At 44.3% G+C, this 27,865-nt stretch overlaps 1 protein-coding gene across 3 annotated transcripts in view; it reads left to right on the plus strand.

Moving 5' to 3' along the window:
• Positions 1-27,865, plus strand: part of ATAD2B (ATPase family AAA domain containing 2B) — a 974,520-nt gene that overhangs the window by 167,321 nt on the left and 779,334 nt on the right. For all 3 annotated transcript variants that reach the window (XM_078647713.1, XM_078647714.1, XM_078647715.1), the window contains exon 3: positions 27,195-27,244. In XM_078647713.1, the coding sequence (XP_078503839.1) occupies positions 27,195-27,244 (50 nt within the window). The remainder of the gene's footprint in view (positions 1-27,194; positions 27,245-27,865) is intronic.

Below are 27,865 nucleotides of genomic sequence, written 5' to 3' on the forward strand. Positions count from 1 at the left end.
GCCCAGGGGTACAAGAACAGCCCGGGGGTATTCTCAGCGAGAGTAACAGAATTACTACAACTATATGATGATGAAGCATTATCTTATGTCGATGACATTTACTTAACAGATGATGACTTGGAGACTCACTTGAAAAGAGTGAACACCATAATACTTGGGTTCGCAGCAGAGGGTTACAAATTCAACTTAAAAAAATCCAGAATTGCCCATCTGACAGTCCTATTCTTAGGATATGAATTATCAAGTGAAGGCAAAAGCCTGGCTGACAATTTCCTAGAGAAATGTGCCGTAATCCAAGCTCCTAAAACACTAAAAAACCTACAGTCAATTCTAGGCTTCCTAAATTTCGGAAGAACATACATTGCAAATGACGCAGAAAGGGTCAAACCCCTTTATGATCTAATTAAACCAGACTTTAAAAGATCCAATTGGACTCAAACACACACAGAAATTTTGAGATCCTTACAAACAGACATGCTATTTAAGACAAAATTAGAAACACGTGATAACACAGGCAATCTTGTGATTCGAGTCATCCCAGGGAGATGCGGATTCACATACCTGACCTCTAATGATGGAGAAAAGGTACCAATTGCATTCAAATCACACTTGTACACAGAAGCTGAACAGAAATTCAGTAATACAGGAAAAATCATTCGTGCAGTTCAAACCGCAATAGCTAGAGAAAAAGACATAGCTGACGGTAGACATATCACAGTCAGAACAGCAGAATCAGCCTTTGAGGCACTAACAACACCGTGTAATTTACCAACAACAACATTGAATCCGGAATGGATACAATGGGTGAATTCAATCACAACGGACAAAGTATACTACTACTTTGATCCAGAACTAGAAGAATTAAAAAATCTAAAGTATGAAAAGACGTATCCTCTGCCAATCGACATTCTGCCTCTACGACATTACGCCTGTGTAATCTATACAGACGGACATGCTCAACCCCCCGTTTGGGGAGAACAAGCATACAACCCCACATGTGAGATTACAAAAGAAGTGTGGCGCGGAGGTAAACTAAAACCTCTATTAACAAAATCACACTCAGTAGAAACTAATTCAGAACAACAAACTGAAATAATAGCATTGAAAATGGCGCTAGATAATGCGGATCGCGAATTCCCGACACTTATAGTGTCAGATTCATATTACTGCGTCAAATCATATAACAAGGATTTGCAGACATGGATTCAGGACGGTTACAAAGATGACACAGATGCACCAATAAAGCAGAAATTGCTCTGGGAACAAATAGCTCTTTTACAAAAAGAACTACCAAAGACTCACGTGACACACACACTGAGTCATCAGCGTGATGGCGTTCACGTTGTAGGGAATTCATTGGCTGAAACAGCCGCAGCGGCAGCCACTAAATCGGCTCCCGTAGTTCGAAAAAAGCGTACATTAAAATACATTGACGGTGAAACAGTGCTGGCGGTGAAAACGTCATCAAAAGGCGACTGCTCAGCGTTACCGATCAACTATCCACTCAATTATACATACATAATCGATGCAAACTCCGTCCCTTTTGCTCGAATCCCTGGAGTGGGGGATAGAGTGATTCCAAACATGGACAGGAGAAACTTGTTAATCGCAGACGCACATATGGGCGAGGGTCTCAGACACCTTAAATTAAAAGATTCTCTGGAAGAATTACAATCACGGTACTGGTGGCCAGGCATGAGCCTGCATCACACAATGTTTGTAAAAAACTGCCCAAACTGCAACAGAGATCGCAGTGGGGAGAGAAACAGTTTAATACCTCGTCGTATCAAGGCAGATAATATCACCAGTAAAAAGCAGGGCTTGCGATTAACATATACAGGCTAGTTTACAATTATAATGTAGATCCTCAGCACTCGGCTGACGTCCGGACTGTTATACAAAGATTTGCGAGTCTAAATGGCATATACGCTAAGAGCATGTTACGTTTGACCATTGTCTTCACTCTAGCCCTCCGGCCGGGGGGGAAACATGGCCAAATGAGCACAGCCCAGCGGGAATCTTCTCACTTCCTTCCTGAGGGTACGGGATGGTGTAAAGAAAAAACCAAGGCAGAAAGCAATCTATAATGGAAAGGATATTAGGTTCGGGAGCTGGGTGGGTTAAACATCTAATAAGTGTCCAACGTAGTCTAAATAACTTGCCAAGAAATTCTCTGAAGGGATTCAGTCCGTACGAATTATTATTTGGAACTAGAATGATTATCTCTGACCTCGACAGTCAGACTTCAGTGGTTAAAGAAAAAAGCTTTGATGTCAAAGACCGTTTGGCTATTTTGCAGGACTTTTACAGAAAAGCAGTTCCTGTCTTGTCTGTCAACGGGACAAGATCAGTTGTACTACCGCCACTTGCTGGTAAAAAGGAGAACCGAGTTGTATCCATCGACCTGGTAAAACCACAACATGTGGCCGATAACAAACAGTAGGCCAAGTGGACTCCCAATAAGTAGCAGAACACCAAGGTTTGCTACCAGTACAGAGGTCCTAACGAAGAGGCTCATCACATTCGAGACGCCTACAGAAGAACAAGAAGGACTATGCAACAATGCAATAGAACTCAGACCTCTGAAAACCCAAATAAAAACATTTAGCAGAGACACACCAATCTATAATGAAGTACCAAGTGAAAATGCAAGAAACAAAAATCCTGAAGCAATTGGAACAATTGACAGAACTGCATCCGGCTACTTCATAAACTTCGATGATTCCTCTGAAAGCCTCAGTGAATCAAAGACACAGCCATCATCAAAAACCTTTAAAGAAAAAGCTAATGAACTTTTGAACCAACTGAAAGAAACATATCTGATTTCTCCATGGATTGAATTTTGGGTGGGTTTTGGTGCATTTATCCTCATACTTTGGCTCATCATGGTATTAACTTTGGGACGCTTCATTGAGGGAAAATATGCTAAAATGGACACAGCAAGTCAGAACATCAACTTGATCCTCAAACCACACACATCTTCACACGTCGAGAAAAGAGAACTTTCTTCAGCCAACTTCACAGCCAATCCAATACCTGGTGGGGTAGCCTGGGACAACACTGACTATGAAATTTATGGTCCGGTCGAGATCCTGAAATATCCACACCAAATTAAGATCTCCTTGAGTGACTTTGTAAAACCAAACTCATTTGCTGATGATTGGGACTTCGAAAGCATTAATAACATGATGTCTGATTTAGTAATGTCTGCTAAATTTACCAAACATGATTATTTGCAGGGTTCTACAAATTATGACAGTATGTATTGCTATAACCACTATGGTAATCACTTTTTACATAGATCTGCACAACCTAGAAATGTTTTAAATTATAATCAATGGGAACATTGTGCAACACCTCCAAAAGGGAGCTCAAGAACCGTTTACGACAAATATTCATATTTTTCAGGTTTTAACACAAGTAATGCTGAAACATTTTATTTTAAATTGTCAAACAAGACAGGAACCAAAACCATGATAACCAACACAAAATTGTTATATTCAGACTCATTCTTTGAACAAATGAATACTTTTGGATTTGATTATTGGGACAAAAATGTTGATTTGAAAAGTGTTTGGGGTACAAAAGAATGGCAAGTACAGGGTTTAGAAGCTTTGTTTAGAGCTTGCATGATCCCAGAACAAATGATATTTTTAAATGACACTGTTCAACAAACCACCTGTCTTGGCCTAGCCAAAATCAAAGATTTAAATAAACCGTCTATTCCAAAGCCAACAATGTTTAGCAATAGCTCTGATACGGATGAAGAGATAGACGTAAACCATATATTATACCAAAACAGAACACATCCTGATTGGAAACAATGGTTGATCTGGCCCACAGATACAAATAACTGTCAAGACAGATTCCTGAATAAAACACAGGGTTTCAAAATGACCAGGCCAGACCCTAGATATCCCCAAAGACATCACCCAGGGATAATAACAACCTACAGTGTGGGCAAATTATGCCTTCAATGGCTACAAACTTCCACACTGCCTGAAATTAAGCAACACCTAACTTTACTTACTGATGGTGCTGACTTGCGTGATTTCACTTTGGGACCACGCAAACAGCGTCAGAAGCGTTTCATAGCAGGCTCTGTATATGCAGCATACAATGAGGCCTGGAAGGTTAATCAAATTGAAACAGCAGAGAGAATACGGGAAATTGACCGTATTAATTTGGAAAAATCACTTTCTGTAGTGGACAATGGGTTAATGATTCTGTCCTCCAGAATTTTTTCATTGGACAGCATTGTGTCTTCAGCAATCGATATATTATCGCAAGACTTACTGTTATTACAACATGGTCAGTCACAATTGCGTTCTATTGTACAGCTTGGCTGGACGTTACAAAATCTGCGTTCAGGCTATGTGCCTTGGCGTTTAATCAACACAACGTCACTATTCCAAATCTTTAACCTTACTGATAGACAAATCGGTATGGCGCAAAAGGGTGCTGATTATACAATCTTGAGCATTGAAAAACTAGAAAGATTACCAATGACAATGTCAGAACGACCTGTCAGTGAATGGATAATACACGGAATCATAAATATTCCAATCTCAACCTTCAGGTTTCAATACTGCCAAAAATATATACAGGCTGGCATGTACGAGAAATTGGGAACAACTTGGAACCTGCCCTATTCACATGCATGTGTCAGTAATAAAGGACAGAAAGTGTTTCTTAGTGGCAACAATTGTGCTATGTCACTAAGCGGCACGCTTCTGTGTAACGGAATTAGTTTGCATGGAGCCTGTGCAGGAAATTCATACAACCTTTCATGTCACCAGCAAGGCGCACCTGCAACTGAAATAGAACCATTCTTCCAAAGACTCTATAATGGGAGTTACATTCTTATTGTAGACCGAAGATGTTGTAGTCTTATGCCCGGGACTCCTTATCTAGTAACTACGACTGCGAAGGTCAAGTGCTGTGGACGTTCTTTGTTCCCCAGCTCCTTTCCAGACAGGGAGGCAAGGGCATGGCCCAATTTGAAAATTACTTCTATTCGAATAGATACTTTAAGCAGAATGAAAACGGTGCTTCTTCAGACGCCTACAAGGCTCACGTCATCAAAAGAAACGTATGATCTACAAGTCGCAAGGACGACTGCGGAGATACATACATTATTATCAACTAATTCACCCGTACATTTCGTGGAAATCCTGAGCGAAATCTTAAATATTTCTGATACCACTGGGGTCTCAAAGGTATTTAAGACAGTATTTTCGATGGCTTTAACACCATTCAAAGCCATACTAGGTATTTTTCCAGATTTCGTCCATTCGATTTTTGGCGGACTTCCCCTGATCCTGGGACTAATTGCAGGAATCCTATTCTTAGTCCTTATTTTTCGTTATGGCAACCCATGTCACAGATCTAACTCTCGCGACAATGGAAGATACAATCCTAGCCATTGGATACCGGGACCGGATATCAAAAATCCTGGGACTCTCCCGGCTTAGAGACCTGAACATGACTTGATTTCTATCATTTCGACCAATGTGGCAAAGGTGTGTTTTACCTGTATTAAGGTGTCTGCTATGCGGAGAAGAATGCGTGTTAGACACCTGTCTGACGCTACAATCGGATGCGCCAGTGGATGCAGATACATTGTTGGTTCCTACCAAGGTTCACGCTTTGTGCTGCCCTCAAAGGCTGCCAATCCTGATGACGGCATTCGTGGAATCTTCACCACTACGATTGAAGAGTAGTGAAGTTCAAGATGAAAGCAGCATCGATCAGGTACGACCTTCTGTCAGCAATGCGAATCAGAATGTCAATGGAGACAATCATGCGCACGAATGCATGGTTACACCTATTTCCGACTTAGTGGAACTTTCCCATGAAGCTGTTGACAGTTTTTTCGAAAGCCTTAATGATATGATGTTCTCTCCAGAACAGAAATAGAGACTTTTGAGCAAGCTCGCACACGGCGTTCCCTGAATTCGGCCTTCAACTTTGAAAATAAAGTCACATGAACAATTTTTCCCACCAGTTCACGGACAGCAATTTTTTTAGCAGCCCCAAATTAATTTTTGAAAAAAAAAAAAAAAATTTCGGGACACTTATCTTCTGCTTAAAGTAAGAAACTATTCCTAGAGAACTAAGATTTCTATTTTTAGATACTTTATAAACTTTAGTTGCCCGCTGGTATGTTCACAAATATTTTATTATGTGATGAAATGGTCTCGAACTTTCTTTCTGTATAGCCATATTAAGAGCCATTTCATGTGTATTTCTCATATACCAAATGAGCAATAATGTATACAAATGCGTGTTTACTTTGGCATTTAATTCATAGCTTGAGTGCATACGATACATATGACTGCAATTTCTCAGTATATTTGAACGTTTCAAAATGCATTTATGTATTTTGGGGTGGTAAGGTATACACTATACTCTATAGTATGTTGTACTATGTTATACTATGCATAGATTAGTAAATATGACCATAGTTAGCGTGTAGTGGGTGTCATGTATTCCTATAGGTTCTGAATCGATCCCCCTATTCCTGACCCTATTCTGGTTAAACTAACTATCAAGTTAACTAACAGTCAGCCCATGAGGCAAGAAAAGCCCCCATGATGCAGATACCGTTATCTGACGCAGTCACACTACGGCACAGGAACGTGTTATCTGATTAGGTCATAACGCTTGAGATCTAATTAGACAAGCGACATTCCTCCAGCCCCTGATAAGGCATACGACGTTCTCATAACAAATCAAACCTATGACAACCTGGAAAATCCGTGCGGCCATTGTTTTGATTTCACAGAGAACTTCAGTAAAAGAATGTGCTAACGAGCAAGTCATATGACATCTTTATTGACGTATCTATGTCCATCCTTACGTCAATCTCGGCACCTTTAAGGTATAAATATTGCCGATCTTGCCCTATGCAAACACACGCGTGGTGACGAGACGGAGCAGCCATACTTGCCGAAGCCAAGAGCAGAGCAGACCCCGCTGGCAGCAGCCCCGCCTTCCTGACGCGCTGAGAGACGTGCTGCTATCTCCTGCCGAGAGACCCAGCACCGGCGCTTTCGGGCAGCCCTCGCAGGCGGCCTGGAATATCGAGAGCAGAGAAAGAGATACCATTCCTCATTTCATCCTAACTTCCAGGTACAGAACTGAATAACCCCTCACAGAGAATTCTTTAGTTATTCACTTGGCAAAAACAAACTTAACTTAAACTGTAACTTTCTATTCCCGCCCACGCATTAGACTTAGGTCAGGTACACGGGGTAGGCGTATTTAGAAACACCAGTTGAGTACGTTTAGTCAAATGTATATGTGTATGTAATATATTTTAATCATTTTAAACATCATATGGCTCAGAAACCATATCAATGTTTTTACAGTATTATTTTATACTATTGCTTTTAATGTATGCACTTTACTTAACTATAAGTATTGCAATATCGATCCATTTCTCTTGTACGAGAAAAGAGACTGATCAATAAATAACACCTTTTTATTGAACACGCCCGTCTCTTCCTTTTCTCTACAATCTGATGAGACTAAGAATGCACGTACTGACTGAGTAAAATAATTGCCTTGTGCTCACACGATTCTGGAGATACACTCTTGATTAGGGGAGAGCAAAGTTGTCATGTTCTATGGTTGTCAGAAACTAAATCCCTTCTTGTCTAATCAGGGGAGTTAATTCTTTCCTGAACATTCGAGAAAGTTTCTAGCGAACTCTGAGCTACGCTGGCAAACCCAAAACTTAAGTCTAGTATCGACAGTAGTAGACCTAGTTAACGTCTGGCCTAGGCCTTTACTGCTGTAGGTATTATTCCAATGCGCAGAGCCTATTGGGAAGATAGGAACTACACTACATTTTCCTCACTAAAACCAGCACTTTTTATACCTTTTTCACTAGCTCTATCTAAAAAAAGTTACTTTCAGCATAATTTCGAGTTCTGATTGGACAATTTGGGGTGGATGAGCATCACCTCATCATTACAATATTTGTTTTTCTTCCGTCAGCTAGATTTTTAAATGGGTCATTGTTTTGGGAAATTTCCGGCCTAGTCCTGTGCTCAACTAGCAACTTCCCAAGATCTTCTCACGTTCAGAACCATTGTACTCATCCTTTTTAGCAGCCATCTAGACTTCCAGGCCACATCGTCATTGAACTGCATTCACTCCAGGCACAAGCAGCTCGCATTCACTCCAGGCACAAGCAGCTCGCATTCGAACTCTGACTTGGGCTTGCGCATGCTCAGTTCATCTTCTGTTCGCAGTTTAACAAGTCAGCCATATTTCAATAGGCCTCACAGGCCAGAATGGGAACTATCATAGAAACAAACACAAACGAACGTTAATTTTGGAAATTTAACCCTCCTGTTTACTTCCCCCTTACTAAGGTTTTCCCTATTAGTAGTTACCTAGCAGATAAGCAACATTCAGGCGTAATATACTCACCTGTTTCCACGTTTTGCCACAAAATACGTAAACAAAAAGTACATTTATGCCGCATTTCAATACTTCAAAGCTGCTTATTAGTTTAGGACACGACAAAATCACATAATTAGTTAATTATGATTGCAATAAGCAAAATTAGTTCCCACGTGTACTTGTGTAGGTGCATTTCTTATTCGAAGTTGATTAATTACACACATCACTCAATTAGTTCAAGTTATAGCTATGGAAGTGTGATTTTGCAAGGGGTACACAAAAGTTTGTTTCTCCACCTTGCTCCATCAACCCCCTGTGATGAGCGATAGTTTCCTCCATAGAGAGAATTTTGGAGAACATGGCTATATCTGTCAATTTCTTTCTATTCCCCTTTTTTTGTCGCTCTGCCCTCTTCTTGTTAGGACAGTAGTGACTTTTTGACGGACTGCTCCCTCCATCCCATAGCAAACAATTGCTCCACTGTGCACTTTACTCTCACTTGTTCACAGTGGAGCACTTTGCTTTTTGCCAGGGAGCTGTATGTCAGCAGCTCCTGGGAGACCAAAAGTAATGCCGCCTCTCTCAGGAGGCGAGAGCCCAGGACTTTGGGGTCCTTTAGACTCCCCCGGTCTCTTCAATGATGGCCATGTCCTGGGGGATGGGGTCCCCGGTGCAGAAAACGGCAGCGACTCCTTTGCTTATGACCATCCTGACTGGCTCAGAAGTGGTCGCTCCCCACGCTCCCTGCTCCAGTGGTATCGTAGCGCTCTGCTGCTCATTGCTACCTTTACCATTTGCACTCTGCTCGATTTGATTAATTAAAATAGCGCTTGCTCGCATTATCTGAGATTGATTGATTTCCTGATTGTTTTATCTAGCACTTTACCGCATAGCCCACATCGCGCTTCTATCTTTGTGCCTGTTGTGATCTCATAGCGCTACATTTGGAAGGCCGCACTGCGTGCTAATTAAAATTGTACCTGATTGTGCCGGTGCCTCTACCCACATCCTGTTTCGCTTTTGTTTTGCTGCCATTTTGTTGTTGTGCCTCCCTGCCCGGCTATCCACCCCGCTCCCGCCTCCCAGCTGCCCCTCCCTCACTCCGCCCCCTCCTCTATCCACTTATGACTGATGCATCTGCGCGCAGCGGGCGCGCCCTATGCGCGCCGAAGGCGCGCCAAAGGTAAGCCCATCTACGCCCGGACCGCGCCCAGCGCCAGACCCCCTGACCCCTGCAAAATCCACTCCTCCCGCATTACGTACGACGCCGCCACCCTCTCAGCACTCAACCCAGGCCGTCTCCCAGACTGCTACCAAGCCGCCCCTGGACACACCCATGGACCCTTCACCTGCCACTCCTGCAAGTTCGACTGCATCAGGACCCACACCAAATCCACAAACTCCAAACAGAGTTCCGACACTAACCACCTGAAGTGCATCCTGCTCAACACCCGCTCGGTCCACAGACACGCCATTGAACTCTGGAACCTACTAGACACCACATCGCCGGACGTCGCCTTTCTCACAGAAACCTGGATGAACGCCTCATCAACGCCAGACATCGCCATAGCCATCCCGGACGGCTACAAGACCATCCGAAAGGACCGCATCAACCAAACTGGAGGAGGCATCGCCATCGTCCACAAGAACACCATCCGCATCACGACCAGTTCCGACGATAACCTCGCAGCCACCGAACACCTTCACTTCCAGATCCACACCGACCCCAAGACCACACTCAGAGACACCCTCATCTACAGGCCACCAGGACCCCGCACACAATTCAGCGAAGACATCACTGACTTCATCAGCCCACACGCCCTCCCCTCCGAGGACTACATTCTACTGGGAGACCTCAACTTCCACCTGGAAAAGAACAACGACAACAACAACACCACCACCCTTCTGGACAACCTCGCCAACCTCGGACTCAAACAACTTGTTGACACCCCCACCCACTATGCCGGACACACGCTCGACCCAATCTTCACCTCCAGCAAGCACATCTCCTTCAATCACACCACAGCCCTCCATTGGACAGACCTGAGCTGCAACAAGACCACGAACCACAACCACCCACAACCAATTCCCTGCAGAAACTGGAACAAAATTACCACCGACCAACTCTTCACATCGCTTCACCAAAACCCTCCTGCCAAATCATCGGACCCAAACCAAGCAGCCACCAACCTCACACAATGGATCACCCACAGCGCTAACGAATTAGCACCCTTGAAAAACCACCAAATCAGGCAAGGTAGCAAAAAAGCCCCATGGTTCAATGATGACCTTAAGAAATCCAAGAAGATCTGTCGCACCCTCGAGAAAGCCTGGCGAAAAAACCCAACCACTGACAACCTAGCCACCTTCAAGATCGCCACCTGCAAACACCACCAACTGATCCGATCGACTAAGAAATCAGCATTCCAAGATCGACTCGACAACAACGCCCACAACAGCAAGGAACTATTCAACATCGTCAAAGAGTTTACCAACCCCACCGCCGGCACCAACGACATCACTCCCTCCCAAGACCTCTGCAACTCCCTAGCCTCGTTCTTCCACAACAAAATCGTTGACATACATAACAGCTTTGGAGACCAGTCCACCCCACCCACCTCCGAACTAAAACCCCCCTCCAACAACCTTTCCGCCTGGAACCCAATCACCACTGAAGACACCATCTGCCTAATGAACTCCATCCACTCAGGATCGCCAACCGACCCATTTCCCCACCACATTTTCAACAAAGCAGACTCCATTATCGCACCCCATCTCCGAGACGTCATCAACTGCTCCCTCAACTCCGCTACCTTCCCAGAAAGCTGGAAACATGCCGAACTCAGCGCCCTCCTGAAGAAACCCACAGCAGACCCCACTGAACTTAAGAACTACCGCCCCATTTCGCTCCTCCCATTCCCTGCCAAAGTCATTGAGAAAACCGTCAACAGTCAGCTCGCCGCCTTCCTCGAATCCAACAAATCCCTCGACCCTTCACAGTCCCGCTTCCAAGCCAAACACAGCACCGAGACCGCCCTCATCGCAGCAACAGACGACATTCGAACTCTACTGGACAATGGAGAAACCGCTGCCCTCATCCTACTGGACCTCTCCGCAGCCTTCGACACAGTCTGTCATAACACCCTTATACAACGCCTCAGCAACGTCGGAATACAAGGAAAAGCATTGGACTGGATCATCTCGTTCCCCGCCGGAAAAACCCAGAGAGTCCGCCTCTCCCTTTTAGATCAGAGGCCACCGAAGTTATCTGCGGCGTACCACAAGGATCATCACTCAGTCCCAACCTCTTCAACGTATACATAAGTCCCCTCGCATCCATCGCACGCCAACACAACCTCAACATTATCTCCTACGCAGATGACACCCAGCTAATCCTCTCGCTCACCAAAGACCCAAACACCGCCAAAACCAACCTACACGAAGGGATGAAAGAAGTAGCCGAGTGGATGAAGAACAGCCGTCTAAAACTGAACTCGGACAAAACGGAAGTCCTCATCTTAGGATCATCCCCCTCCGCCTGGGACGACTCATGGTGGCCACCGGCCCTAGGAAACGCACCCATACCAATGGATCACGCACGCAACCTGGGCTTCATCCTGGACTCTTCCCTCTCGATGACCAGACAAGTCAACGGCGTCTCATCATCATGCTTCAACATCCTACGAATGCTCAAAAAAATCTTCCGCTGGATCCCCACCGAAACGAGAAAGACGGTCACCCATGCACTGGTCACAAGCAGACTGGACTACGAAAACACCCTTTATGCCGGCACCACAGCCAAACTACAGAAAAAACTCCAACTCATCCAAAACGCTTCAGCCAGACTCATCCTAGACATCCCCCGCCAAGCTCACATTTCCGGTCACCTGGAAGACCTCCACTGGCTCCCCGTCAACAAGAGAATAACGTTCCGTCTCCTCACCCACGCACACAAAGCCCTCTACGACCTAGGACCCGAATACCTCAACACGCGCCTGTCCTTTTACACCCCCACCCGCCAACTACGATAGTCCAATCAAGCCCTCGCCGCGATTCCACGCATCCAAAGATCCACCATGGGGGGGAAAGATCCTTCTCCTACTTAGCAGCCAAGACCTGGAACTCTTTACCCACCCACCTCCGCCTCACACAGAACCACCTCTCATTCAGAAAACAAAAACAAAAAAACCCTCCTTCAAGCGCCTTGAGACCCTCTGGGTGAGTAGTGCGCTATACAAATTTCAAACTTGAACTTATGTTCCTTTTCATCTGAGCCATTCTGAATACTGTACGGGCTTTGCCTATCCCCTGCAACGGAGAGTCTAGGACATTCCTGGCTATGTTACCAATGTGTCAACTTCTGTCCTGGATGTAAGTGTGAATGACTCTGAAGATGCTGGTATTGTTGACCTCTTGGATCCTGCTAGTGATGCATGGCACATGTGGACTCTGCAGGGAGACCTTAAATCTCAGTGGGTACAACATCATGGAAATCTGCCGGTCTCCATCCCGATTTCAGAAAAGACTGCAAAAGATCTGCAGAGATGGCTACTGGACCACGATTGGGTCAGTGAAGACGCTTCTCCTTACCACCCTCAATCCCAGCGCTGATGATGGTCATGGATGCATTACTAGTGGTTTGGCGAGGCCATCTGGAAGAGGTGCAGATCAAAATACTCAGCTGGAGACTCCATATCAGTTTGTAGGAGTGGAGGGTGATTTGCTTGGTGCAAAAGGCCTTTCCGCCCATTTTCAATGGGAGGTTGGTACAGGTTCTCACTAATACCACTACCTCGTGGTACTGCAAAATGCAGGGTGGTGTGAGCTCCCGGATTCTGTGCCTGGAGGCATTAAACCCTTGGAAGTGGCTGGGACGCAAAGGGGAACACAAATGGCAGTTGCACCCAGAGGTGGCACAGGCCGTCTTCCAGCAATGGGGAGAACCCTGGCTTGATCTTTTTGTCGCCACCAGCAACATGTAATGACGGGCCCAACTCCAGAGTGCCATCATTCAGAAAAACACACAGAGCTGTCTAGATTAAGGTCATGCAAACAGAAGTGTCCCTCCCACTCTGCTCCAAATTTCTTTCCACACAGGGTGCTTTCCAGACAATCACTGGCTCTGCCTCAGTGCATGCAGAGAGGACAAGAAAGCTACATCATTTCTCACAGGAAGAGCTGGAGATAATGTACAGTGATTGTGAAACAATGCACATGGCAGCATGTAATGTCTTCTGCTAAGTCTAATGGCCCTGCTGCTGCAGCCCTACTGTAACGAGAAGGGATTTCCTGTGACAATTTATTTTTTACAGGAATAGTAAGTATTTTTATATGAAGGACTGTAAAAATATAGGGAAAATCATCAATCTGTTTGATCCCCCCTTTAAAATGTAATCTTTTTAAAGCAACATGTTCATTAAAATTGTTTCAAAAGAGCTGTTTAGCTATCCTTAAATTAATTATACAGCAAACGGAAGCTGATTGCCATGTTAAAAAAAAAAGTGACTTACTTTTGGTAATTATCTTTCCGCTGGATACTCTATCTAGCCACAGATTCCTCACCTTTTGAATAATGCACAGGTGTCAGACTAGGTGGCATCGTGCATCTCCGTACCAGAGTTAGTCTGCTGCAGTTGTGATGAGCAGAGCTACATATAAACACCACACTCTGATCCCATCTGTAAATTGGTATAAACAGTGTGGAGTTTAAGAATAGGATTGAACGACAGAGTTGTTTATTCATAGCTGAGAAAGTTGTCAATTTTGGGTTGACCTCATCAAGAAAAATTGGGTATTGTAGGAAATCAGCTTTTTTTGTGTAGTCACCCCAGATTTATTGTCTTTTGCTGGACCCTATAGTTTTGCTGGACCCTATAGTTTAGCTGGCATTAGAGAACTGTGCACTTCACCCCTGCTAACTAGTACTAAAGTGCCATGCTCCCCCTTTAAAGATGGGCAAATTAACTTACTCCTTATTGGTATATTTAACTTTGCCTATAAGTCCGTAAATGTCCCAGGGTCAGGAAGTTCACTGCCGCTAGTGGACTGCAGAACCTATTGTGCCTTTCACTATAGTGGAAGTGAAGACATGGCTTCAGGCCTACTATTATAGACTGACTTCAACAATGCAAAACATGCACTGTGACCTGTCAAACAAAGCCCTTTTGGAAGGTAAAAACATTTTTAAAAATATTAATAAGTCGCCTCTATGTTGGCCTTGTTGCCCGCATGAGAGAGTACATGATATTTAAAAAGTAAACGAACAGGGAGTACTGAAATAGCGGGTAGAGTTGGCCCTGGGAACCTTTAGCGTGTTAGTTAGGACATACCCAGGAGCCATTCCCAACTGCTTGCTAGTGTATTAGTGTGGCATCTACAGGCATACACTTCAGAGCACTTCTGTACATGGGGAAAAACATAAGAGGACTGGACCTACTGTGTGTGACTAAGATGAGCCCTGAAGGGCTGGACCTGCTCCCTCATGTACCCAGGACAAAGAAGTGAACTCAAAGGGTCAAGGGTCATTTGACTAACCACCCGTGCAGCTACAGTGAGACACAATGCTGCAAGAGGCCTTTTCCTGGAAGTACCCATCTGATCATTGGCAACTTGGCTTGGACTGGATCCTGCTGTTGGCATCTGCCTTGCAGCTTGTGAGCCTCCAAGTACCTCCTCCGAGGTCTTGAGAGACTTTAGAAGTATACTCCTGTGGTGGACTAAAATGTTTGTCAAAAGGTAAAATGTTTGACCAGGTATGTGTAGCCAACACGTGGTCCAGTGCAGTTAGCTTTTCAAATTGCACCTAGGGCCTAGTGTACCACAACCGTTGACATATATTAGCTATTTTTTGCCTGTTTGTTGGTGAAATGTTAAAAATTAGTATCGCTGGTTCCCCTAAGTGGATTGTTACATTTTACTCTGTTTTTCTAATATGGTTTTTATTGTTTTACATTTTGATTTTATTATTGTTTTGGTACTGCATACATTCTTTACACATTGCCCTATGTTAAGCTTGTCTGCTCTATCCCATAGCGACCAGGGGGTTGAGCTCAGGTTAATTTAGTGACTTTGTGGGATCACCTTGGTAAGGGTTGTGATTGTCCCTGGAAGTGGGTAGTAACCCACCCCAATTAATCCTAGTTTCTGCAGGTATGTGTCTCGATTAGAGAGTGAATTGTTTTTTTGTACAGAGTTTTTTATAGCGCGAACTTGACCCGATTCGGGTATCAGAGCGCTTTACATAGCACCAGTTGCATTAGATGAGGACACGTTCATTTTTGTTAGGCATGGGGAGACTAAGCGATTTGCCCAGAATCACAGGATGTTCAACGTCATTGCCGAGACTCTAATCAAGTTCCCCAGATTCGAGGTTGACCGCCCTAGCCGTTAGACCAACTCCTCTCCCCTGAATTCACCTCTGTATGTTGTAGGTACCAGAGTGTCTCCTGAGATAAATATGCTAAGTTGGAAGATGAGTACAAGAATGTGTTCCTGGAAGAATTGAAAACATTTCTTAGTTGTAAACATAAGATTGTATCACATGAGGATGTGCAATCAATGAGGAAGAGGTTGCGAAATGTACCATCATTTTTTTACGTAAGAAAGGTTTAAGTTATAAGACTTGTGTGCGAAAGGCAAATTGAGTGCTCTGATTGGTTGTCACCAATCTGGATATCGTTTAAGACCTCATGGGGATTTGAGATTGCGTATCGACATCCCCTGCTTAATTGATGTTATATGGATAGACTGATTCATTTTACCCAACTGCAAGAGTTGTTGACATCGGTAGCATGAGCTACTATCCTTTCAAAGACTGGCTTAACCAGTGCTTGCCATCATGTGGAATGGGAGGAGGATTCGAGGCATTAAACAGCTGTTATTAAACCGGAAAGAGAATTTCAGTACAAACGCATGCCATTTGTATTGGCCATTGCATCACCTGGGTTCCAGAGACTTATGTGAAACATTGAAGAATGTGAAAGGTGCCAGAGTGTTCCAAGATGATATTTTAGTTTTTGGGAAGTACATGAAATTGCATGATGCTAACCTAAGGAGAATTTTGTCATTACTGGGGCAACGAGGTTTGACAACAAAACTTGAGAAATGCAAGTTTGGCCAAGGGAAGGTGGAATATTTAGGCCACAAAATTTCTAATTTGGAAATCATGCATAAGAATGCCCATGTTGAGGCAAACATTCATGCACCACTTCCTAATATTGAAGATCAATTATGGTTCTTTTTAGGCCTAGCAGAGTCGAAGCCAGGTTTATCGACAACTACTCTTGCAGGTAAAATATGTGAAGCCATGAACAAAATGAATGTTTTAAGAGGTTAAAAATGGAAATTGCCAAGGCCCAGTGTCCTTAACTGGTTGTAGGTGGGGGAAAACGAATAGTATTGATGGATGCAAGTGGTTACAGTTTGGCTGCTATATTACACCAGAAGAATTAAACTGAGTGAGTAGTGGTGTATGGTTCACATGCCATATGTTCTGCAGGAAAAATTATTCTGTTCTAGAAAGAGAAATGCTAGCTTCTACTTCGGCTGTGGGCCATTATGAGGAACACAATGCATGTAGCATGTATTGCTGTAGATTCACATGTTTTGCATTTTCCTGCCATCTAGTACTGGGTCAGGCGTTTGCAAGTTGTTTTCTTCAAAGAAATCTTTCGAGTCACAAGGTATAGTGAATCCTCCCTTAGCTGGTAATGAATATGGGCATCGACTCCATGGTAGACTGAATTTTTCTGCCATTGGGTTCGGATATGTACTGATGGGGCTCACTGTTCCACAGCTGAAGCACTTTCCTCCAGGCCCATTCTGTCGCTTTTGGACTCCGAGAGCACCAGAAGAAAATCCTCTTGATGATAATTTCATTTTGTTCAGAACAGAATTCAGCGAACTCCAACTTTTTGATGCCTCACTGTTGGGGCCTTGGTCCCACTTCGGGGCCTTATGCCTCTCTGAATTTGTTGCCAAGAATGCGGGAAGTCATGGAAAGGACCCCCTTCAAGTACTGCCACCAATGCCACTCCAAATTGACCACCACTAGGTCTGTAATATCTGCTTCTGCCCTGACCACAACACCACCATGTGTGAGACCTGCTTCACCTTCCGGTCGTCACAGGCTAGGGTGAAGGCTTCATTCGCAAGTTCCATTCTCTTTAACACACCATTCAAGTCCGCACAAAGCACCTTAGCTGAAGCAGAAGTTTGGTCTGAGTGGATCTATCTTAGAGCCCGGTTCCTAAGAAGCAGCCAGCCAGGCCACAACTTCTCACTGGCCATGGCCTGCACCAACCCAAGCCTTTGACAACGGGCGAAAGGACCATCGTTGCTGAAATTGAAGCCTGCTTCGGCACCAAAATTACCCTTGATGTCAAACTCTATTAACTCCGTGGATGCACTTGCTGCCGAAAACACATTTGATGGCCAGCTCCGAGGTGACAGAGCAACCTGTCCTCCAGTGGCTGCAGAAGAGTGGGATTCTCATCCGAAATGCTTGTTCATCCATTCTTAGACAGGCAAGATCATTACCAAGCTACCTTCAAAGCCAACAGACACTTTACCACGGAAGAGAAAGCTCACTTTTGAGGAGGAAATTGCTTTGGAGGGTTCCCTACCTCCTACGTTCAAGAGGAACAAAGACAGTTGCACCATCCCTCTTCCGCCTCTACCACCATTTCCTCCTCTTCCACACACTTCTTCTCTTCCATACTCACCAGAGCGTTCACCCCATTCATCTTGCGTGGAAGGCATCTCACCTCACCTTGCCGGCCGATATAATACGCCTGACAACCATGGGAGGACTACAAGGTGATTCCCTAGGCAACACAGACCCATATCTACACCCAGCTAGGCCATCGCCCCTGTACAGCATACATCCAACCACAAAGTCATTGAGAGGGCAGACACTTACTATAGGGGGGATATGCACATCCTTCAGGAAGACGACGACTACTTCCTGGTAGAGACGTTACCTAAAGTGTTTAAGGGTGTGCTTAAGATCAACACTGACACCTTCAAAGGCAAGAGTGGTCGCTCACTGGGTCAACAAGAAATAAAAGCCCTCTCCCAACAACCCACCCTACAATCTGGTCAAGTTCCTCCCGATTGTCCGTGGCAGGAAATCACATGGCTGCCAGCATAATTATCACAAGTGGAGGGTCAGATGGAAGATCTGATGCTGGTAACGTCCAGCATCCATTGCGCTCTGCAGTTGTTGGGCAGTCCTTTCCTAGATCACCTTGCGCAAGTCATCATTACAACAGATACCTCCCAAACCAGATGTGAACTCCCCACAATCACAACACAGTAAAGGGTGTGTGGACTCCACATCATCAAAGCCACCTCATCAATTCCCAGGAGCTTTTGGCAATCTGCCTTGCCTTATGTTTCTCTACCTCTTATTTGAGGCAAAGTAGTTGTGTTCTGGAAAGACAACATGACCACCATATACTACCTTCAGAAGCATGTGGGCACTCACTCTCCCTTCCCCTGCTAGCTCAGATAGTCTGACATCTGGTCATTCATCACCGCCATTTAGCTAATGGCAGAGTACCTTTGGGGTGGACAATTACCTTGCAGAACTGTTAAGCAGGACGAACCAACAAGTCCACGAGTGGTAACTCCACTGGTAGGTCCTACACCTGTACTTCTAGTGCTGGGGCTTTTCCCAAATTAGACCTGTTCGCCGCCCTGAGAACGCAAAATGCCAAAACTTTGCCTCCAGGTATCCACAACCTCAATCCAAGGGTACATTCAGTATGGAGCAGCTGGTCAGTGGTATTTACCTACACTTTTCTGCTCCTTCCACTGGTGGTGTGGAAGATGTGACAAGCAATGCAGACCCTCATCCTGGTGGGTCCTGGTGGCCCTGAAATATAGCCCTTCCAAAAATGTTGATCACCACTGACCCCCGCTCCCCCCTTCCCACCACCAGGAACCAAGGCCAGATGAGGCACCCAGATTAGAAGCAACTCTAATCTAGCGATCTGGCACCGGAGGCCTTCGAATTTGGTGACTTGGGCTGCCGACAGGAATGCATGGTCATGCTAAGTGAGTGCCCCAGGCCTATCACACAGGCATGCTATGATGCAAAGTGGAAACAATTTTGTCTACTACTGACTGCATTTTCGAGAAGATAGACTGTCTCAGAACTGCTGTCCAAGACCGCATCAAACTACCTGCTACACCTTCAGAAGTCAGGCCTAGTTTACACTTGAATTTGCCTTTATTTAGCGGCAGTGGTTAAATACATGCAAAAAAGAAAGCATTTCTCCCTCTTCCACATCCCTGTAATTTAGGCATTCATGAAAGGTCTCAGTAGAGTCCTTCCTCTTCGGGCTCTACCAGCGCCAGTGTGGAACTTAAACATTGTACTTAACAGACTCATGGGTCCCCCATTTGAACCATTACGTTCTTGCCTGCTCAATACCTTTTCTGGAAGGTAGCCCTGTTTGTTACGGTAACCATTAGTGTCCTTAAAGTCAGAAGGACAGGGTAGTGCTCTGGAGAAACTAGACGTTCCTTCCGAAGGTGGTTGCCCCATTGCACCTTAACCAGACCTTAGAGCTCCTGGTCATTTTTCTCCAACTAAACCTGGTAGCAGAGAGAGCAATGTATGCCCTAGAAATAAAGCACACCCATGTACCACATTGACAGAACCAAACCTTTTTGCAAGGCAGGCCAACCCTTTGAGGCCTTTGTAAAGCCTAACAAGGGGGAACCCATATCCACGGCAGGGATATCTAGATGGATAGAGAAGAGTATTGCGAATGCAGTCTTACTATCACCAAGCCCAGAGAGACCTCTTTCTTACATCTAGGGCACACTCTTCTTGCAAGAAAGCATCTTCGATTGCCTTCTTAGGCAACATTCCCATTGCTGACCCATTTAGCGTGTTGATGTTCTAGCCATACATTAAGCTATCAGGTACCATAGTCAACTTAGCTCTGGTAGACATAAGACTGCACCTGGGACAGTAAGGTTGCACCATTGATGACAAATACCAGGGAGCCCTGCCGTTAAGAATTTTGTCACCCAGGGCCATTGCTTCAAAAGAGACTCTCTTGTTTAGTGGCCTCTAGTGCAACCTAGCAAGAGCTGGCCCAGATGTCGCACTTCGAGGTAAGTCCAGCACTAAATGTGCTGGTGCATTCTGAACTCTCTGCAGCTTCTGCAGTCTACCCCTAGAGACCCCAAGGTAGAGAACATTGCAATAGTCCAGCTGGGCTGTAACCAGTGCATCAGCCACACTCTAGCCTCTATATTTAGTAGGGTACTGCTATACAATGTATGCACAGCATGTCTATGTATTACAACACATACTATGAATGGAAATTGTTACCCAGTAAGCATCTGTTTGTAGTGTGTACTGTTGTAGATTCACGTGCACCCTCCCCGGACACGAGTTGCTCGGATTACAAATCTCTTCACTTTTTCACTAATTATCCTCTTTGTGCAATGCACTTGTGTATCGTTCAGTGTTGACTTATCTGTCCTAAGTGCTCTAACTGGCAATCTAACATGAAGTCGATGCACATGCTCATAGCCAGCTAAGGGAGAAGTCACTATACCTTGTGACTCCAAAGACTTCTTTGAAGAAAAACAAATTACAAACGTCCAAGCCCAACATTAGATGGCAGGAGTATGTCGTGCATGTGAATCTAGAGCACTACATGTTACAAACCGATGCTTACAGGGTAACATTTCCTACACTTAGGACTGATCACAAACCATTGGCACATTTGTTGGCTCCGGGAGTTGGAAGGTTGATGTTGCCTAGATTGGTAAAATTGTCATCCAGGTAGCTGGCGTACTATTATTCTGTAGCGTATGTGCCTGAGTTATTAAACGTACAAGAGGATGGGTTATCCAGATTGCCATTTCAGGGATGTGAAGATCTTGCCATAAAATGTGATGGGCTATCACATTGGAGAATGTGGAGGAGAGATTTGTAGTACATAATGGTGTGCTATCAGAAGAGGAGTAGAAGAAGGCAAATATGACGGATCCTTACATGATATAGTTAAACCAGGTTTTGGTTATTGGTTAGCCCTTTGACAAGAAGTTATGTGAAAGTTGAACATTGCTTTCGAGAAGATGAGTAAGGTGACCCTTAAAGGAAATGTTTTGGCAAGGTTAGATAAGTTGGTGCCTTTGGTCAGTTTGCGTGCTGAATCGTGAGATTAGCACATACGGGGCATTATGACTTGTCTGGAACTTAGGTGAAAGTAATGGAACATTTCTGGTTGCCAGGAATTAATGCCCGTATAGATGGGTAAGATCCCCTGTAACTTAGTATTTCCACTTCTCTAAGTACAAGGTGTACTCTTTGAAATATTCTGACAACTTTTAACCCCTTCCATGCTGATGACGGCCCCCGTCCGTCATGCATCACGGTGGGCGTGTGCTGATGACGGCTGGGGGCTGTCATGAACCCGCCCACTAATTAAAACGGCCGCACAGGCGCAGAATAGCGCCCGCGCCCAAGGGGTTAATTTTCATTGCTTCCAGATCACTATGTATGAGTATAAATGCCATATCTTTCACACTGAGGTGATTAACAGCGAATGCTCTCTTGATGATCTATTTCACAGCTTGCCGGAGGGTTTCCATTTTTCACTCTGGGCACCAACTTGTAATAATCTGTCTAAATCAAGCCATCTGGGTGGCTTGATTCCCGTTTACAAAAATGGATTACTTGCAACCCACCTGTGAGCAGTCATGCTGACAGCCTTTATATGGTCTGGCTTGACAGCACAGCTATCTCCAAACAATTATGTGAGCGTCACTGGAAAGATGATTTGTTCAGCCCTCAAGTTTGGAGCTCGGATTACATGTTTTGATTGGGCTGTAGTTGTGTGCTTCCACAAAAAAAGTGATTGCCTTCCAGCAGCTGTAATTGTTTTGTTTATTTATCCAGCTGTCTAACCTTGAACTCTGAGGGGCCTACACATGACACTGGAATGCTATTAAAGTATCTTAGATAACTAGATAATTTGTATTTTCTCTCTGGCAGTAGCTCCGATAAGAGAAGGGGATTCGTTAACCTGCATACATTTTTACTACTGGACTGGGGTGACAGTGCAACTCTCACCTGACGATCACACCTACAGTTCTTTACCTCCACACAGCTGTTTATTCGTTCCCGTGCTATTTACTTGTAATTCTTCACATTACCAAACAACCAGGGCACAATCCGAGGGTACACGCAGGTAGACAGCGTCAACTCACTCTTTTCGCAGGGTGGACGCTGTCTCCCCTGCGAAGAGGTTGGGCCCCTCAGAAATATGCTAAACTTGTCTTGGGGATACATTCCTCAGTGCCTGCACGTTGTCTGCTTTCGTGGTCCGTCCAGAAACGTGCAGGCGGGGAGGGGGCTTATCAGATTTCAGCTGGCCTGATAACAAAGGCTGGCGTGAAGGGGCCATCAGGCCTCCTTTTGTTACAGTTTCCTGGTTAGGAGCTCTGGGGAGCCTCACGCCTAAATGCAATGGAGGGGAAACAAACGCACACAGGTATTGCAGGTATTTAAGAGAGGTATGCTTTTGACTTTGTTCAGTCTCCGCATATAAGAGATATGCATGCACTGTAAGAATGTCAGATGTCTTAGTTTGTCCTAGTATTTTCACAAATAACAGTTTAAATACAACTATTTTGTTTTATATCTTTTATAGCTTTTATAGCACTACTCATCCCAATGCAGGGTGTTGGCACTTTACATCACCCATGCACATTATACATTGACAATAAATCATAGGTGTGTAAATCAGTTTAGGATGTGTTACATAAGACACTGGGGATTACAAGGTGTAGGAACCACCTGTCGTCATAGCTCACTGTGATATATTAGAAGGCTAACAATGTACGTACTGCAAGTAACAGAAGGATATCTTTGTTAAAAGCAGTAACCCACTTAGCCATTTACATAAAACACAAATCCGTAATTTGCGTGATACATATTGTGCTTTGCAGGAGACATATTAACCCTCTATGCTACTTCAATTCAAAACTGGGACTAAACAAAACACAGGTCTCTCCAGCAAATAAGTTAACCTTCAGAATTATCTTTATTAATATTATCGCCTGAGATTTAGTTGTCAAACACAGATCTCTGCAGCAGGTGCTTTAACCCCAGAAGATACTTTAAAATGCAGACATTACAAACAATTAAGCAGAACAGATTTACTGCCACGTTTGTCCTTGTTGGCAATTTCTTTGTGGCAGGGTTAAAAAGAAACAAGCATTGGAAATGCAATAGGTCTCGCATTAGAAAAGTTGGAGTTATTGGTCTTGTAAATCACATATTTTATTTATTTGTTGGTTTTTAAAATTGCTAAATTGATGGCTTTGTCATTTACAATGCCAATAGTTATAACTTTCGCGAATGTGACACCTATAGCATTTGGAATGCAACATGTTTTGTATTTACGTGACTTAGATGGCAGCTCTGGTCGTTAGGCCACATCTCTAGAGAGCAGGAGAGTGCAGCAGGAGAGAGAAGCACAGCAATGCAATAGGTCTCGCATTAGGAAAGTTTGAGCTATTGGTATTGTAAAGGACACATTTTTTATTTATGTGCTTGTTTTGAAAATAGCGAAATTAATAGCTTTGTTATTTACAATGCCAATAGTTTTATCTTTCGCAAATGTGACACCTATTGTAACACAATATGTGTTGAGGGTGGGTGAGGGGTTGAGGGTGAGGGGTTGAGGGTGAGTGAGGGTGAGGGGTTGAGTGAGGGTGAGGGGTTGAGGGTGAGTGAGGGTGAGGGTGAGTGAGGGTGAGGGGTTGAGGGTGAGTGAGGGTGAGGGTGAGTGAGGGTGAGGGTGAGTGAGGGTGAGGGTGAGGGGTTGAGGGTGAAGGTGGGTGAGGGGTTGAGGGTGAGGGTGAGTGAGGGTGAGTGAGGGTGAGTGAGGGTGTGTGAGTGAGGGTGAGGATGAGGGTGAGGATGAGGGTGAGGATGAGGGTGAGGGTGAGGATGAGGGTGAGTGAGGGTGAGTGAGGGTGAGGGGTTGAGGGTGAGTGAGGGTGAGGGTGAGTGAAGGTGAGGGTGAGTGAAGGTGAGGGTGAGTGAAGGTGAGGGTGAGTGAAGGTGAGGGTGAGTGAGGGCGAGGGTGAGGGTGAGTGAGGGTGAGGGGAGATGTATATGGGCATATAACGAGAAAGTGAAAGAACAGGTGATGTGGAGGACTCAGAGGTAATCAGAACGGAGCCGAACGCAGAGGAGGTGGCTTCGAGCTCCAGTACAGGTAGAGAGAGGAATGACAAGGACACGAGGGCAGCTTGGGAAGGACTTCTGCTGATTACCTTCAAGTACTGTCTTCCACTGCCAAGTAAACTGCTCTCAGGACAGAAAGGGCAGAGGGGGAGCATGAAACAGAAGACAGGTATAGTGACTAAGCAAAGGGCAGGGCGACAAACAAGAATAATGATCATACGGATAGGGGTTCAAAGGCGGCAAGGATGAGGCTCATGAAATTACGCGTTGGCAATTTGGATAAATACATTAAATGATTACGTTAAACAGAGTAGGCTATAGCCAGAGAGAGGAGGCATGCAGGGAAAGAAGTTAAGGCAAGAGGGAATCCAGGCCAGACTCTCCTGCTCTGGATTCATAATAGAGTGTGAAGAGGGTTATTAGATGACGTGCAATATTAGGATGTAAAACTGTTAACAAAAAAAACCTTTAGAAATAAACATTTTTACGCAATAAAGTGCTATAGTAGTTTGATGCACTAAAATCACACTAACGCTGCTATGATTGGTTCCTGGCAGTGCTCTTTGCAACCAGACTGGAGATGCATATGAAGCGGTACTGATTCTCACAAGAATGAAACTGGTCTAATGAACAGACTATATGTTTACAGACTCATCTATGAAACAGCAACTTTGTTACCCACAAAAACATAACTAAAACAGACAATAGGTCCAGGTCATTGTTGAGATTGCACACAACAACTTAAGACACCGAAGGGGAGACACACGGCGGGCAGGGGAGGGGGCGGAGCGGGGAGAGCGGCATGAGGGTGTGAAGCAGCCGGGGCCTTTGAAGTGAAGCTAAGCTTCACTTCAAAGGTGTGGGAGGAGTGTGGCTTTGGGAACAGATGGCGATTTGGTGATGTGCACGCGCATTTTAGGTCAATGCGCTTGCGCATTGACCTAAAAGCGCACGGGCACAGCACCAAATCGCCGCAGTTAGTTAAACTGTGTTTAAAGCCCTATAGTCTCGCTTCTCTCAATGCGCATGCGCATTGATAGGTCACGAGACCTAAAAATGTATAAGTTGAGGCCCATGTTTTGCGTCTGGGTTGTGCCAAAAAAGTGAGCAACCCTACGCAAAATCCCATTAGTTAACTATTGTTATGCGCTTAAATGACTCATGATAGACATGCTAAACATATGTCTGAGATCTTAAGGTCTGATGTCGCTGTTTGGGATGCCACTTCTGTGAGGTCATGGGTTGTGATGCAGTTTCCTGTGATGCCACGTACGATGTCACAAATTGTGATGTCACTCAATGTAGTCACTCACCATGATGTCACTTGCATGTTGCCTAACTTGGTTAGTCCCCTTTTTAATTTTTATTTTATTTTTACGACTTGGTCTCTGCACACAATGTTCCTTTAAAGCCAGACCTATTGGCATTGCCAATACTTGTTAAGTTAGTGGACCAGTCAATACTGCATCCTTATCAACAATCAACGTCATCAAGTGACGTGGACCTTGCCGTCCCATCTTGAGGGCGTTCTCTGCATTAGAAGTGCTTTAGGGCTCATTCTCACAGTGCGAAGGACGCTGCTCTGATCCTATTAACAGCATATGGGACACCCCTGTGCTTCATCTCTGTTCTCCCTTGGTTCCAAGCAAACAATTACTGGCTCCCTCACAGATACGTCTACACAGCTCATGTTCAGAGCGTATAGATCTGCACAGGGAGCATGTAGCCAGTTGTACTTGACACATTCCACACCTTATGATGCATTGGTAAAGCCATTAGGTCTGGCTTTATTGTGCCGGTGCATGCAAACCGCATTTGTGCATGCCTTTTGCATGTCTTAGTACATTCAAGCTAGTCCAAGTGTCTTTTATTCATACTGTTGCATTAACTTCTCTAATCCAAGATCCTGCTCTCCTGTTAATTTGCATTTCTTAGTACATTCAAGCTAGACCAAGTGTCTTTTATTCATACTGTTGCATTAACTTCTCTAATCCAAGATCCTGCTCTCCTGTTAATTTGCATTTCTTAGTACATTCAAGCTAGACCAAGTGTCTTTTATTCATACTGTTGCATTAACTTCTCTAATCCAAGATCCTGCTCTCCTGTTAATTTGCATTTCTTAGTACATTCAAGCTAGACCAATTGGCTTTTATTCATACTATTGCATTAACTTCTCTAATCCAAGATCCAGCTACTGTTGGGCCGCAGTTTCGACCCTGCATCCTTAATCACATCTTTCGAGGCAAAGCCCACACTTAATTTGGTTTAATGAAAACTATAATTTCATGTAATGATAATGTTCCTAACTTGTATTGTTCTTTTTATTTGAACTAACGATTTGAACAATTCACTATTGAAAAACATTAAAACATTATTCTGAATGAAAAATATTGGGCAGGTAATCAGAATAAATCAAACATTGTACTTACTACCTCACTTCAGAAAATATAAGCACGTATTTTTTCCATTAGTTGATGTACCCTGTATATTTTGACTCAAGATGACCTGTCTCTCACTGGAATGTTTAATTAATATGTGCTCATTTTGTGTTTAGGTTAACGTCCCCTCCTGTTGCCTCTCTGCCAAATGGCCACACTACCTTATGTAAGTACTTTCGAAAGTAATCCTAAGCATGTATTTTCTAATTGTTGTATGATATCGTCAGTTTAATTCTCAGTCGATAGCACTTTCACTCAATCATGTTTATTGGATAAGGATACTGTGCTTTCACGGAGTGCTAGATTTGACAGTTGCTATAAAACTTTGTAGCTCTTGCGTTTGTCCGGAGATGTTTGATATTTTGCTTACTAAACATACAATAATTAGTCTAAGATTTCTGCTTTTTCATGAAAAATGTTCTTCAATCGTCCCCGCTTTGAGCATGTTTCCATTAAGTAGACAGTTTGTTTAAAGACACTTATACCTGCTTCGATTACTCTATTCCAGGAATGGAACTTCTGCTGTTCTTAGATTTTTGAAGTATCAAAACGCGCGCCGTATTCATTTTGCTGTATTTCTTGAATTGCCCTTAAAGTTCCGAGTACTTTTGGTAGGAGTGTGGTGGAGGAAGGATAACAGAAGGTTTTTGGGGGTCCCTGAGATTTAAACACTGCAGGCAAGGAGAAAGGCACTCAAAGTAAAGCAGCCAGTTGGCACGTGCCACATACTAGTGATGGTGCCAAAAAAATGTATACTCCCAATGTCTTGCAGGGAAACAAATGGTGG

Source organism: Lissotriton helveticus, chromosome 6 (assembly GCF_964261635.1).
Source record: "Lissotriton helveticus chromosome 6, aLisHel1.1, whole genome shotgun sequence".
Lineage (NCBI taxonomy): Eukaryota > Metazoa > Chordata > Amphibia > Caudata > Salamandridae > Lissotriton > Lissotriton helveticus.